A 16,043-nucleotide genomic window follows, 5' to 3' on the forward strand; every position below is an offset into this window, starting at 1 on the left:
GTGTAAAATGGATAACTATATTGTATGGCGGAATACCATGGCAAGTGCTTGTAAGCACTTCGTCTTGGCGCAGTAATATCTTCACTCGTGAAAAATCCTCTCACCGGCCCCCGCTCCCTCTAGTGAAGATATTACTGCGCCGAAGTCGAAGTGCTTACAAGCACTTGCCATGGTATTCCGCCATACAATATAGTTATCCATTTTACACACTTAGAAAAGCGCAACGTTTTGTTTTGTGTTACCGTCCTAGGTCGAGTTACACTACGCGAGTAACTGTATTTAAATAGGGAAAACGTGGAGGTGTTTGGTAGCTTCTCTGCTTGGCCCATATTGAATGAATGGGCTAAGCTAAGTGCTTTCAAAGTGTCGCCGCGCACCAAAGCGATTGAGTGCACGCACTGAGACGAGAGAGGTATGTATCAACTCGTCTTAGTTAAGGGAAAAACATAGTTTAATATGAAAACACGGTGGAGTATCCCTTTAAAGGTGGGTAGCCAGATGTTAAGTCGTTCAGGGGTTTCATAATACTTGAATAGCCTTTAATGAACTTCCTATAATACCCACAGAATCCGAGAAAAGGCTTTCAACTCTTTTAGATGCTGAGGGACTGGCCAGGTCTTTAGCGCTGCAATCTTTTCCGGGTCGGTCTCCACCCCCTGCTCTGAGACCACATGCCCCAAGTACTGGACTGAGGACTGAAAGAATCTACATTTTTCCGGGGACAGCTTGAGCCCATACTCCTTCAGGCGGTTGAGGACCTTGTTGAGTCTGGCTTCATGATCTTCTAAAGTTTTCAAGAAGACTATCAAGTCATCCAGGAAAACGACAACTTCCTTCAAGTTCATGTCTCCCATGCACTTTTCCATCAGTCTCTGGAAGGTACTTGGGTCTGCCTGGTAGATCAACGAGACAGGGCTTTACTAGCAGCACCCCAGGCAGAGAAGAGGATGAAGGGTACTCCATGATAGCAGACCTCTCAGTATGGAACTCTTTAACTGATGCCACTCCGTCCAGAACAACTGTTCCTCCAGCTGGAATGAGTTTTCTGTCTCTGCCTTGCATCCTCACCAGTCCGATGTTACTGTCATGGCTTTGTTCCTGTCGCAGTTGAAGTACTTTCAGCACCGTCCTGTAGCCGTTTGAAACAGGATGGTGGCTTGCTGGACTTTTCTCTCTGCACATACCATACACTACATCGAGTGTGTTTGTACCAACCAGTATCTGGTACCCTGAAGTGCCGCTGTCTGGAACAACCAAGGCCAATGTTGGGACTTCATATTCAGCTCCAAGGAACTGTTTTGGGGAGGTGATTGTGACTTTGACATATTCAAGGTAGGGCAAAGATTGACCATTGGCCCCTTCAACTTCCAGAAGGTTATAGAGTGGTTCGATCTGTTGCTCAGGTATGTATTCATTAGTGCTGGGCGGTGTACCGGTTCATACCGAATACCGGTGTTTATTTTTGTTATGATATGAATTTTTAAAATACCGCAATACCGGTGTATGTCGCTTTAATAACGATCGGAACGCGGCGCGGCGCGACACTGTTTGAGAGGGTCCTTTCACTGTTGCACTGTGGTGACGCACGTGTTACTAAGGGGCTGTTTACACCTGGCCACTTCATGCGTTTTCTAAGATCGGATAACTATCTGATTTATAAAAACGATTCCATTTACACCTGGTCACATAAATGTGTTTTTGCGAAACGGATTTAAATCCGATCTTCAATTCCCGCGCTATATGCAGATTTAATGGAGTGTACGTCACCGAAAGCAACAGATATGAGCTGCATTTTATTGATCATCAGCTAAAAAAAGACCGCAATAAGAGAGAGTGGCAACAGCACTGGTAAGATCATTTCGTTTCTCTACTTTTAATGATGATGATTGTGTGTTAAGCGTCTCACTTTCACTTTTGATTTGCGATAGTTTGCACGTTGGCTTAATGAATATATGCTCAGCTTCTCATCTGCGGTGATGTGTGTTCCAGTACCGTCGTCATAACTGGCTGTAACATTACATATAACCTATAACACGCTCTCACACGTTTATTTTTTTAGCATTTTTGGGGGGAGTACAATTTACATATGTGGTTTCAACAACCAGATGCATTTACACTTTTCCAGTTTCGTCTGGAGTGCGGCCCAGACCTCCTCCTGAAGTGGTTTGAGCGATCGGATTCAAATTAGTCTCGAATGCATTTTCGGAGGGCATTTACACCTGGTCTTTTCACGATCGGATAGCTATCCGGTCACAGAAAACGCATGAAGTGGCCAGGTGTAAACAGCCCCTAAGCGTGACTTTGAAGATGGCTAATTATATTACAGTGTTTCCCATACATTGGTTCACAATATCAACACAGCCTTTTAGAAAATCTGTTTGTGGTTGGCATTGACATCGCTGAATAAACATGAGCACTGCACATTTCAAAATCAAAAGGCGGCGCGGGTGCTTTTATATGAATGTATGTGAAGTGAACTGACAGTCTTTAGAAAAGCTTCTTTGTTATTACGCTTGAATCTTTCTTTATCTTTCCTGATAAAGCAGCGTTTATGAGCGTTGCTGCTTTGTGTACAGCCGTTACCGGGGAAACCACTATTTCTCCCGCTCCTAAAGCGCCTCTTACACCCAGTCATGCTTGGGAAAAAAAAAACGTCATATACCGTGAAACCGGTGTAATTTAGAAAAATACCGTGATGTGGATTTTTGGTCATAACGCCCAGCACTAGTATTCGTCATAGAAGGACTTGGTGACTGTGGTTACTTGCGAACTTGTGTCAAGGAGACAGCTGATCTGTTTGCCCTGGATGGTAACTTAGCCTGTACTTTTCGTGCCTATAAGTTTTTGCGGGACTCTGAAGGTGTGTTTTCTAACATTAGATTGGTTCAAGGCAGCACTGAACTTGGGCTTGGGCTTATCCTTAGCAGGGCGTTGGTGAACTGCTCCAGCCTCAGTTTACCCTGCAACTGAGACTCCATCTAAAAAACCTTATTATCTGGTGAGTGTTCTTTAGCCTCCCAGAGGCGCCGCTTTTCTCTCAATTGATAAATTTTTTCATTGACGAGAGTAGGGTTTGGATTGTTACTGCAAGCTGAGGAGATTTGACCATCCTCGCCGCAGTTGAAACAATACCAAGGTCTCAGCTGGGTGCTTGTCTTTGAGTTGGTAGGTTTCCAACTTGGTGCTCTAGGGTCAAGTTTAGATGCTGGCCCACCTGATGGATGCTCAGTGTTCCCCTTGGTCTTCGGGGCCTTCTTGACTTTCTTAGACATCAGAGACGCCACCTGCTGTTTAAGCTCTGTCAATGGGTCGGACTCAGGCTGGAATGCTGCTTGTTGACTGCAAACACATGCGACTCTGAGAACTTGCCATAGCCCGCTGCCGGTGTGAGCCAAGGTGCTTCTTCATACGTGTAGCTTTAGCTGCCTGCCTATCCTCCTCAGTGCGGATTAATAACAGGAGCTCTGAAAATGCTGGTGGGTGACTTTTCTTTTCTTCGAGGTTGTCCCAACACCCGCGACAAAACTGTTTGAGAATGTGTCTATCTGCTTCTCCAGCAGCAGCTCCTCCTCTCTTAACAGCAAGGTTCAGGGCAGCTTGAAGGCGGCAGAGGTAAGTAGAGGCCTTTTCACCAGGATCCTGAAGAGTATTCATAAACTGGGCGAAAAGCTCCTCGCCATCCTCAACAGTTCCAAAGGCTGCGTCCAGCAGTTGAAGGTAGGTTTCAGGAGTAGCTTCAGGGCTTAGTCTTTTGACAATATCTGCTGCAGGGGAGAGCAAACTTTCAAAGATTTTCCGTGATTCCTGAAGATTAGACAGGGTGGGGTCTTTCCTTAGAAACTCAACATGTGAACGCCATGTGTCGTAGTCTGTCTCACTATTGGGTCTGGGAAGCTTGCCTGAGAATGAACGAAGCTTGATGGAAAAGTGTGAATGTGTGTTTAATTCATCTCTCCTCACAATGTGCTCAACAATGACCTTTTGAATTTCAGGTGGATTCAGGTCGCTCTCCACAACGGACAGACTTCGCTTCACATCAGCTGGTGGGCATGGCTCAGCACCACTATGAATGAACCTTTCCCGAGAAGAATCTGGGAGCAGCTGGGGGTGTGGGGGTTCAAATGTGTCAAGAGGCGTGATGAGCTGTCTGGCTCCAAACTCATTATCACCACTGCCATCAGTCTCGATTGTCTCACTGATCGCTGACATTATGTCTTTCAGCACCCCTTCGAAGCCTTGTCCACTCAGTTTTGCTAACTTCTTTATTTCATCAAGGTAGGCTTTGGTAACACTGCAGCCAATTTTAGTGGTGTACACACTTGCCAGAGCTTGAAAGTAGTATTTTACATCTGGATTGTCCTTAAGTTCATGTGTGTAGGGCAGAAAAGGGGCTAAGGCTTCAATAGCAACACCATCTTGATACTCAATAATCAGGTTTTTATAAAACTCTGAGTTAATGTCAGTAACTGGGACAAGTCTCATGGAGCCATACTTCTCAAGGAAGTCTATGATCTCCTCATCTTCTGGTGATTCAAGCAAACCACTCACCATTACTCAGGGCCGGCGCTAGCCATTTGGGTGCCCTAAGCACAAATGCTTGGCGATGCCCCCGCTCCCCCAACCAACAAACACCAAAGGAATAACAACCATTCCGATTTTCTTAGTTAGGTTCTCTTTACTTCCAAAATAACTGCTGCAAAGAAATAATTTTACATTAACAATGGCACCAAACATGAAAAGAAATAAATAATATAAAGGTTAAAATTATAAATACCAAATACCACCACAATTACTAAAAACACAGATTTGGAACTGAACAATGTAAACACAGAAAGTTAAAAGTGCAAAGGTCTGATGAGGCACAATATAATAATTCTGTACATAATTTGACAACTCTGTGAATATGAAAATATACAAACACTGAGATTGTGGGGGGGGGGGGTTTCTTCTAATTGCAGTTTCAAAGTTTTTTTTTTTTTAAAAAGAATCAACATGCAGGGCTAAAGCCCCGGATCTTTTGCACTACTAGCGACGCCCCTGGACAGGCATACACGCATAGGCGTAATTTGCGGGTAGGATCATGTCCCCACCACTATTTTCTAAGGTCGATATTGTCCCCACCACTTTTGAAACATCTCGCGGCACGAATGTACCAATACAAACAAACAAAACATCTCCAGTTAACCAGCAGAGCATTCATTTCATTCTTTTTTTAAATAAGAGGCGATCTAACGCTGAAATGTGTTGTTTTTTTAAATCAACTGATCAAAGTGCTCGTTGCCGCTGCGATCAGTGGCGCGGATACTATGTTTGTTTCTGGCTCGCGCACAGCCTTCACTCAGACGCGCGTTTCAATCCGTTGTGGAGACTCTCTATTCGTTCCGGTGCAATTAGAAAACAAAAAGCACAAAAAAGTGTCCCTGCCTGATATACAACCACTGAAAAACATAATCGGTTTTGAAGGGAAAAAAAGAAAAAAAAACTATATGAGTGCGGATTAGAACTCAGAACCTCTGATACGCTTGGCAAAAATTCTACCCCTGGACCACTTAAATACACGCTTAATTTTCGTCGGATCAACATATAATAGGCCTCATTGAACGACCACTTAAACCCAATCAATGTACTATTTAAATCGATGGTAGTGTTATATCTGTTTTATGATTAAGCATTGCGTCCGTCCCCGCCCACCCTCCCCCATCCCATAATCGCATAATCGAACAGACCACTGGGAGGTGGGGAGGGGGGGCACCAGAGGGAGACTGGCACAGGAGATTCACCTTTTTCTCGACTAATTTGGTCTAGGCCTATATTAGTTTTGTATTGCTTTTGTATATTAACATGCTTTAGACATATTTTATTTGTTATTTATACTAGTAGCCTATTGTGAAGATTTTTCACGACCCAGATTTTTTGGTGCCCCCCCAAGCACTTGGTGCCCTACGCGCAGTGCGTGATGTGCGTGTGCGGAGCGCCGGCCCTGCCATTACTGCATTGGGGACTTTGATACCTGAGCTCGTTATGAACTCCATGTTTAGTAAAGAGTGATCTATAAACAGATAACAAAGAGCTTACACACTTGAAAATAGTTTCACACACGTGTAATGTGGTTCACTGCTAACACATAACCAGACTCCTGGCTGGCTCACCACTTGTAACCCGCGTCTCAGGTTAGTGTAACCGATAACTAATTTAAGTAGCTATGAATTAAAGCTGGCTAATATCAGAAGCTCTAGGTACGACTACGGAGCCTGAAATAGTAAAAAGGTCAGCAGAGAACAGACAACACAAAACAGGTAAATTTGAGAAATGTATTAAAGAAATTAAAGACAGTTATTTACATTCCCTGCCTACCTAAGCCGGCTTCCTGAGTGCACAGCGCACAATAAACCTAAAATAAATAACTTCAAATAAAGAATGTCATAAAGAAAATAAAGAGTCATATGACTTGACTCGAGTCAGACTTAAGTCGCAAATTTTAGGACTTGAGACTTGCTTGACAAATATTAATAAAAGACTTGACTGACTTGATATTCATGACTTGAGACTTGACTCGGACTTGAGGTAAATGACTCGAAATAACTTGTCTTTTTTAAAATAAATATCTGTATTTGAACGCACCGCAACAATCACATGACGCAGCAGTGAGCGAGCGAGCGGGCGAGAGCAGTGCAGTGAGAGCGGGCGGTGCAGTGAGCGAGCAGTGCAGTGTGAGCGGGCGAGAGCAGTGAGAGCGGGCGAGCAGTGAGAGCGGGCGAGAGCAGTGCGTGAGCGAGCGAACATGGAAGGCGCCACGCCAAAAATAATTAAGTTCGGCTACAAGAACTATGTGCAAGAAGATGGTGACAAGAAGAGACGAACAGCTGTATGCAAGACCTGCAACACAAAAATCTGTGATACAGCAACCACCACGTCGAATTTCATTCGACACTTCAAATCCCACAAACAAATGTAAGTGACGAAGTCTGTCATAGTTTTCAGCTGTTGCTAATGTCTTGGCTAGTAAAAGGTTACTTTACTAGTTGTGTGATAGACTTGACGTTTTGTACAAGGCAGTCGAATATTGGGGGAAAATATTTTTTGCAAGTGCAATCCATTGTAAATGGTTATTTATTTATTTTTTATTTTGCAACAGCACTAAAGGACAACTCCGACACAAAATGAACCTAGGGTGTTATAAGCTAAACAGTTTTTAGAGATAAATCTCTTTACATTCGATTATCATGAAAACAGATCCCAGAGAACGGTCGACTCTGTACCAATGCGTTATTACACCCTAGGTTCATTTTGTGTCAGAGTTGTCCTTTAATAGCATAATAGCATGTGTCTTTCGAACCGAACCATGCATACACAAATAAACAAAACAAAAATTCAAGCTTGCAAGCACAACCATGCACACATGCAAACAAACAATTCACACACGCACACACATTCACTCACAAATATTAATGAATCAATCACACTCAATCAAATCACCTCTCTCTCTCTCACACACACACACACACACACACACACACACAAAAGTCAAACACAACCATGGACATGCAAACAATACACTTTTCACTCATACACACGCACACACATTCATTCACAAATATTAATAAATCACTCACACAGATTAATGAATCAATCACACTCAATCAAATCACCTCTCTAACACACACACACAAAGTCAAACAACCATAGACATGCAAACAATACACTTTTCACTCATACACATGCACACACAAATATTAATAAATCACTCACTCACACATATTAATAATGTACAATAGTCAATCCACCTGATTGACAGGTGTAAGTTTTGTGTCCACCTGATTGACAGGTGTAAGTTTTGTGTCCACCTGATTGACAGGTGTAAGTTTTGTCAATTCAATTATTACAGTTTTTTTCTTGTTATTCTTTTGTTTAAAAGGAAATATCTAACTTGTTAAGGAAGTGTTCATGTTCCATAAAGGGGATGCCAGTTTGAAGAATGCCATTTGGTGGCATAGGAACCATAGGAACATCTTCTGCAATGTTTGATGCATATTTATTTTTCATGCTTTAATGTTGGCCTAATTTCAGTTACATTCACATTTTAGGCTATGTAGTTTGAAATTTTATTTATTTTTTTAGATTTTTATTGTAGTAACCACTCAGCTGTATGTGGAAATGCATATTTAAAAAAAACGTTGCAAATAAAACCATAGTCCACAACTTCTGTAGTTTTAACTTATTTTAATATATAAATTCAGTGAAATCATCAAACGTTTGTATGACTTGCCAGTGACTTGTGACCCAAGCTACGACTTGACTTGCTTGACATAAAGCAGTGACTTGACTTGACTTGCTTTTCACAAAATTGACTTGGACTTGCTTGAGACTTGAAGGTTAAGACTTGAGACTTACTTGACTTGCACATGTGTGACTTACTCCCACCTCTGCTATATGGTATCAAACAGCAAGAATCAGTTTCACAACTCCGATTGGTTTTAAAAGAACGGTATTTCGCGCCATAATGGAGCTAGCACAATCAGCATAACACTCGAATTAGTATTAGCATCCTTACCAGAGGTATCTTGAGAAGCTCGCTGTGCCTTAACTCTCTCTCTCTCACAGCTTTCAACCTAATGGACACACAATATTTCAATATTTGGTACAAGATTTTTCTTCGAATTTCTATCCTTCAGAGGATATTTTTCATACCAGTCCTTGTTGCTTTCTGGCAACGTCTCCACCGGAGGAAAGGTGTATTGTTTTTTTATTAAAAAAATTGCTGGGGGTGTATGCGCCACCCTCTGGCGGAATAGAGAGTTGCACTCCAGTAACCTTGTTCGGGTTACACTTTGGTCAGTTCAAAAATATTTTTTGCAATTTTATATTATTTATTTCAAAGAATTAAAAGAGCAGTTTCATGTTGCATTGTTCAACTGGTCGAGGTTGATATGGGATTTAGAAAATAATTAGTAACAAGTAATGGAATAGGATACTGTAGAGAGAGAGAGTAATTAGTAGTAGTAGGCTAAATTACACTGTTGAAGATGTAATTAAATTCTTTTTTTAGAGAGATGTACCCAACACTGTGCATAAATTATGTTAGGAGATTAATGTTTTAAATATAACAGTTTTAATGTAATATTAATTGATTGGAAAAAAATATGAAATAATAGGCTTCTTTTTAAATATGAAACTAAAACCAGGGAACATTTATTTCCACCATCTCAGTTTAATATTCAGTGAGGGGAAGGGGTGTTTGGGAAACAGTCAGTATTTCATTTGATGCCAGTAGTGTGAATGTGTGTGTTTGAACTGTCTGAGCAGCTCCAGATGCAGCAGAGTTCTAACTGTGGTGACATCATATTGAGAATGCGTCATGGCAACTCTAAACGACAACTCTGACTCTGGTCTACTGTTGGTGTGTTAGGAGTAAATCGATCAATAGACTTGAGACTTTCTGCAGATATTGAATTATTTTAGTATTCGGTGTCCATAATGGCGCTGTTTAGAAGTATATTTAGTCAATTGTTTGGGTGTTTTGCTCACTTTTTGCGCAGAAGGGAGACACCTCAGAGAGCACAGCAGTATGCAGCGCAAGAATTAGCGGCTGGATATAGAGAAGCTGGAGAAAAGAAAAGGAAGGTGAGAAAAAGGAGGAAACAGAAGATCACAGGGCCAACGCCACTTGTGGAGGTCAAACCTCTGCATTCTACAGTCAGATCTTCCTTCTTAAAGCCAATAGAGGGAGAACTCCCAAAGCTTCCAAGTGTCTCCGGACACCTCGCTCTACCAGGCACTCGCCTCAAACCCCTGCCGCCAGTGACAAAACCAGCCGTACATCCTGAACCAGTTCCAGCACCTGAGGATGAGTTATCCCTGCCATCTTCTCCGCTTCAAGTGGATCTTCCCAAACCGTCGGCGGCTCCTTCATGTCCAGAGGAAGTTGTTTCCTTCCGACGCTCTTCATCCCAGATGCGTCCTGCGAAACCACAGATGCATCCATTGGCGGTTCCTCCACATCCTACTCCAGCACCTGATGAACTGTTTTCCATCCGACGCTCTTCATCCCAGATGCGTCCTCCCAAAGGACTTCCTCCGAGCCCCACTCCTGCACCTGATGAAGTCGTTGCTCTGCGACGTCCTCCCAGCCGGAAGCCTCAGCCGTTCACTTCCCCGTTTGAGCCACTTCCACAACTCATGCTGGTTGACATCGAGGATGAGGAGAACGAGCATGTGGAGGACAGAGAGAAGACCATCAGTGACTTACTCGAGACTGAACGCTCCCAAACGCCAGAGGCTGAAATGAGAGCGAGAAAGATGTTTGCCTGGTTGGAGAAGGACAGCGAGGTGCAGGAGGAAGCGTGGGCGAGCGAAGTGGAGGAGACCCAGGGATTTGAGGAAGAGGAAGGTGACCCCAGGGAAATGGGAGACTCCAAGGCCATGCAAGGCCATTCGGATGAGGCGTCTCAGATCGATGAGCACATGATGAGGCTCTTCTGTGTAGCCTCTCCTGACGGCCCCAAGACTGAGACCCAGCACAAGGCGACCGTCCAGAAAATGTGCAAAAGGAAAGTGCCACTTTTTCTGTTCACCTGGGCAGAGGAGAAGGCCAAGAAACAGGAGGAGAAGAAAATAATCAAAGAGAAGGAGCGAAGAGAAAAAGAGTTGCTGCTTGAGCGCTACACAAACGATCCGAGACTGAAGCACTTGTGGATCAACAAGCACAACCGCAACTACAACTCCTCCTAATGCAGATCATCGTCCCTCCTCACCTTTAACCTGTGTAAATAAAAAAGTTTGCAAACTAAAAGTTGAAAGATCCATGACTCCTCCTGACTATGAAAACATAAAACACGTGTAATATGAAGTGAATCAATTTGAACTAATTTGAAAAAAATAATTATTATTTGTTAATCAAGTAAACCATAGTTGCTTCAATCCAGTTAATCTCCATCTTGAAATAATATCAAATGTATTCTTATATTTACTTTATAAAAGTCAGTAAAAAAAAAAAAAAAAAGATTTCACTGCAAAAAGCCACAACATAAAGATGGACATCTTTATAATTATTCTAAAAGGCCTTTTACTTGCTTATAAAAAAATAAAGACAACAGAAGGCATTTAGTAGATTGTATTCAACAAGTTTTTCAGCAGTTGATCATGCTGACGATTCAGAGGCCTTCAGATATTCTGATATCAAATATGATGCAATAGACTTTATAGGGTTAACTAACAAATTACATTAATAATTATAATTTTTTGCCAGCATTTTTGGGAATAAATTTAATGGAGGATGAAGGGAGTTGAAGGATGATTTTAATGTTTCATTTATGACGTGGAACATCATATTAGAAAGTCTCAGTCTAGTGCATAACTCTTAATGCATGTCTACTGTTTAGAGCACTTGACCTTTTTAAACTAAAGATTGGTTAAATAATACAGATGCTAGACAATTAATCATAACTAATTCTTTCTTTTGTTTATCAGACGGCAGTGAAGTTTGCCACATAAACGCACCCAATCCTTTTTAAAATAATAAAAAATAGAATTTTATTTGAAAAGCCAACCTATAAAGATCACATGGCAATTACAAAATCCTTTGCATAAAGATCATGAAAATCCAAACTCACCATATCAACTTAAATACCAAAAAATAAATAGTTATATTTCTCTAGCCATTTATAAATAGGGCACATATCAGCTGGCAAAAAACAAATGAAAACAAAAAGCACAAAGTTGAAGAACTTAACAAAACTTACATTTAGTCTAAAAGACATTCTTCACTGTTTTGTTCGTAGAATTTTGTGGTGAATTCTAACAGATAATAATAATAATAATAATAATGAAAAAAGCATAACCCTGATGACTGACAAAATTGGAAACAGTGTGATGCATCAGAATGAGACGAGTGCAAGTGCTGAGTCTGACCTTGAGGCCTAACGGTACATGTACCAGCATGCAATCGTATATTAACTGTAGCGCTATGGCACATTATTTGTTTCTTAAGAGTGACTATTCCTCTTTTTTCCAGTGCATGAGTGTATATTTATTTCCAGTGAATTACATAATCAGATTCCAAAATTTAAATACTTGTAATTATGTAAGAATAGTAACTTTTTTTATTGAATTCATTACTTAACGTAATCATTGATTCTTCCTAATTTTTATATAGTTTAATCTAGATCAGCCACTAGTCAGGCTAGGCGACTATAAATTCATGGTAAATTGAGAGCACAGCATAAAATATTAATCTTTTTTTTTAGTTAGTGAAAAAACACATTCAAATCAGTGTTATAAACAAGTCAGGTCAAAAGTAAATCAAAGTAGTCAGATTACACTATAAAAATTGTAGTTAGTGATGTAATTACTACATGACACATTTTAGGTAATGTAATTTGTATTCAGTAATGGACTTCAATTTGCAATCTACCACAGCACAAGTAAAAACAAATCTTATTCATTAATACAATTCATTGGAGAGAAGTAGAAACCCTGATATTATTTGAATTCCATGTGTACTTACATATACATTGAAGTCTCGTGGGGCACTGCTAATGTTGCCGGTGGGCGACAGGGATTTGGGCGTATGATCCAGAGAAAAGGCTGTAGGCACAATCTTCATGGACAAGCCGATCACCAGATAACCATATGAACCTTTAAATGCCCAGCAGTTCCCAGGATGCACGTCTGGCTGTAGGGACAAATGGATGAAGAGAAACAGTGATAAAGACAGAAGAGAAAGAGACCATTGGAAATCAAAGCTTGAATTTACAAATGAATACACATGAAATGAGAATTCTCAAAGGTGTCAGACCTGTATGACTACACGTGGTGACTGAGAGAAGTACCACAGCGGGAGGCCAAACAGACTCATCAGTGCCGTTTTGGTGTTGAAGGACTCTGAGCAACGAGTGCTTATGATGCTGCCTCCTACAGACACAAAGAAATGCAGATCTTGTCATATTTTGGCTAGTATCATGCATTAGACGTTCGCCCAACAGTCTGTGGAAATAAACACGAGATTCGAAGTCGTCATGTGATTGGTTGAATTCTACAGGATTTCAAGGAGACGTGTATCGCGCATCCGCCTGGAAACAAAGTCGTTGTGACGCCAAACCCCCTCATGGAATAAGAAAAGTTGTGTTCACAGCTGTGACAATGAGCGCTTATCAGGATCAACTAAATCATTGGGAGATCAGCAGAAAAAAGAAAAACAGCCGTTGCAACAGAGTGAATAGTGGTTAACGTTCTGCATTTATAAAGCGGCATCGAACAGCAATCACACCGAATCGTTGTTCAGACCGTTGATTTGTTACTTTTGGAACAAGCCCAACATAGAAGTTGTTTGCCATAAAAAAGCACCTCTTCAGAGGACCGAATCACAAGCTGCTATTGTGAACGCGCCACTCCGCTGCTGTGTGTGTGTTCCGGTGAGAAGAAAAACTGTTATATATTGGCTCTTTTATATATTGTTCATCCAAAGCATCACTAAATATTTAAAGGGGACCTATTATGCAAAATTCACTTTTGTATGGTGTTTGGACATAAATGTGTGTTGGCAGTGTGTGTACACAACCACCCTACAGTGATAAAAATCCACTCACTCCTTTTTTTTAAACCCCATGAATCATAAGCAGTCTCTCCAAACGACCTGTTTTCAGAATGTGGCTTTAGTGACATCACTAAAGCCACAGGCCCCGCCCACGAGTGTTGACTGACACTGCCGTTATAACTTTGACCTGCCCTGATCGAGTTCACTGCGAGTTGTACACATCAGCCATTGCTGCAGCAATGCACTCACGAGAAGCGAAGCATCTCCCAAGCGTTGAAGGTGTTGTAGCTGGATGTATTCATTCACATAGCTCTCTCTATTTACTCTTGAAATCTGCCAGCCACTGAAGACAAGGTGGATTCATTTTGTTTTCAAAGAAAATGCTCCCTCAACTCTACAGAAATTTGTAAGTATGTAAGTTACTTATGCACTTCCTATACTGTTTACTCAGCTCTAACAGTGATTTTCTGAAGAAAAACTGATGCTTCATCTTTTGTGTGACATACAGTAAACTTTATTAAACTCATCAGTATATTTTGTGTCATCATTCAGACAATTCAGATCGTCAGACCAAGTCCTACAGCAGGCTTGCATTAATAGTGTATACAAGCAATGCCAAATAGGTTATAATCGTAATTAAACTAAACTATACCTGTTCCAACTCCATACAGCATATATTCTCTGACTCTGTAGGCATTTTTATGGTCGAAATGAACACCATTACTGTGACTGTCTGTTTTATTATTATCATCTTCCCTGTTCTGGCTCTGATCGCGGCTGCTTAGGCTCCGCCCCCTGTGCCGTGAACATACACACTCTGGGGACATCAGAGACTTATTTTACATCTTGTGAAAAGGGGCATAATAGGTCCCCTTTAAATGTTAAGTTCTGATCTATCATTCTCTTACTGTTACATGATTCAGTGACATTACAAAGTGAAACTATTGAAGGTGTTTTTCACTGCATGTTTTTCAATTTAAAAAATCTTTCAGTTTTTATCATTTTTTGTGAAATTATTTGGTAGTCAGAGGTGTGTGTGGTTGGGGCGAGATTTCTTTAAGGGGGGCGCGACCAAAAAATGTTTGAGAACTACTGAACTAAACTGGATTTTCAAAAGTATGCACCAGTTTAAATAAACTTGCACAACGTTCTAGAATGAATTTCACACTGATCTGTTATTGTGGGAACATCGACTTTACATTTTCAAGCCACTAAACATGACGCTGAAGAAAACGAACTGCGACTGAAGCAACCAATACTTGTCAATGTCCTCTTGGCCAATGAAAGCTGCAATGGAGCCGTCAGTCTGAAGGACTTGTAGATCGAACTGATATGCCATTTCGAACAAAATCAGGGCAAAACGAACTTCATTTGGAGTTAGTTTTGGGAGTTCAAAGCAGCTTGCCAAAGCAAACTTTCCAGAAAAATTCACTTCGACTAATAAACACCTTTGTACTACCATTGGCCCGCGCCGATTACATAATAGGTAGGTTTCCCAATCTCTAATTCCATGTTGTACAATTCTACAATACGCGAAAAACTTTTAAAAACAATTTGAAATCCATCCATAGTTAACATCATTACAATACCTCCAGATTCAAATGCATAGTCCACCAGACCAGTGCGGTCTTCAGAGTAGAGCTTCATTGCATTGTTGACAATCAACTGTACATGCTGAGGAGAAAGATCAACAAAACACAAAAGCAGCATTACATATCTGACAATAATTGGGTTACTTATTAATTAGCATTCTCAAAGACGAGTTCTCAAAAGCTTACTTCCTCAGAGAGGCCTGCCTCCCCTGTGGCTTGTAGTACAGTCTGAGTGATTGTCTCTTTAGTAGGCCTTGACTTGCCCTCCTCTACCTGAAGGGACAGGTTACCCAGAATGCTGCTCTCCAGCATGCTGAGTGAAGCCTGCAGTTCAGTGGTGCTCACAAAGTGATCAGAGAGCCACTGCAGGAGAGATTCAGGAAGCTCCAGCTCTACTGCTCGGTCACTGCCGTAAAACAGAGACTTGATTTCCCTTTCCACCTGCTCGGACACCAGCAAGAGAACAGATCCAGGAGTTAGGACACCATTTAAGACTGTTCAGACTGATCTGCCTTTTGGTATATTAGACTCTTTAGTTGTCATCTCATTTTTAGTTGTCAAAAAAACTTCAAAATACTTTTAACTACTGCAAAGCAAATGTGATGCAATACATTTTATTTGTATATATTGTTATATGAAATTTATAAGACCACATAATAGGAGAATTACCAGTATTAACCCCAGATTAATTCAATCAATGGAATTTAACTAGTGACTGCTCAAAAACGGTCCAAATTTATGAAACCTACATATTAACAAAACTATTACACAAATATTTTGTTTGAAAATATTCTACTTAACCCTCTACTGCACGGTGTTGCCATATGGCAACATACCCTTTCTTTGGACATTTCTTGAAATTTGAAAATAAACGAGCTCTGAATGGTCTTAAATTCATGGTAGAACCTGGTGGTAACCAA

The 16,043-nt window shown here is 41.0% G+C and overlaps 1 protein-coding gene across 3 annotated transcripts in view; it reads right to left on the reverse strand.

The window, feature by feature from the left end:
- The window catches only part of LOC311095721 (uncharacterized protein), a 98,956-nt gene extending 85,949 nt beyond the window's left edge, over positions 1-13,007 (reverse strand). For all 3 annotated transcript variants that reach the window (XR_014608893.1, XR_014608894.1, XM_084134402.1), the window contains exons 1-2: positions 12,794-13,007; positions 12,503-12,670 (exon numbers count right to left, since the gene is read on the reverse strand). Coding sequence is in view for 1 of the 3 variants with exons in the window: in XM_084134402.1 (XP_083990528.1) it covers positions 12,503-12,670; positions 12,794-12,853 (228 nt within the window). In the remaining 2 variants the exon portion in view is untranslated. The remainder of the gene's footprint in view (positions 1-12,502; positions 12,671-12,793) is intronic.
- Positions 13,008-16,043: the final 3,036 nt, after the last annotated feature.

This window comes from Abramis brama (assembly GCF_963993115.1).
Source record: "Abramis brama genome assembly, chromosome: 14".
Taxonomy (NCBI): domain Eukaryota; kingdom Metazoa; phylum Chordata; class Actinopteri; order Cypriniformes; family Leuciscidae; genus Abramis; species Abramis brama.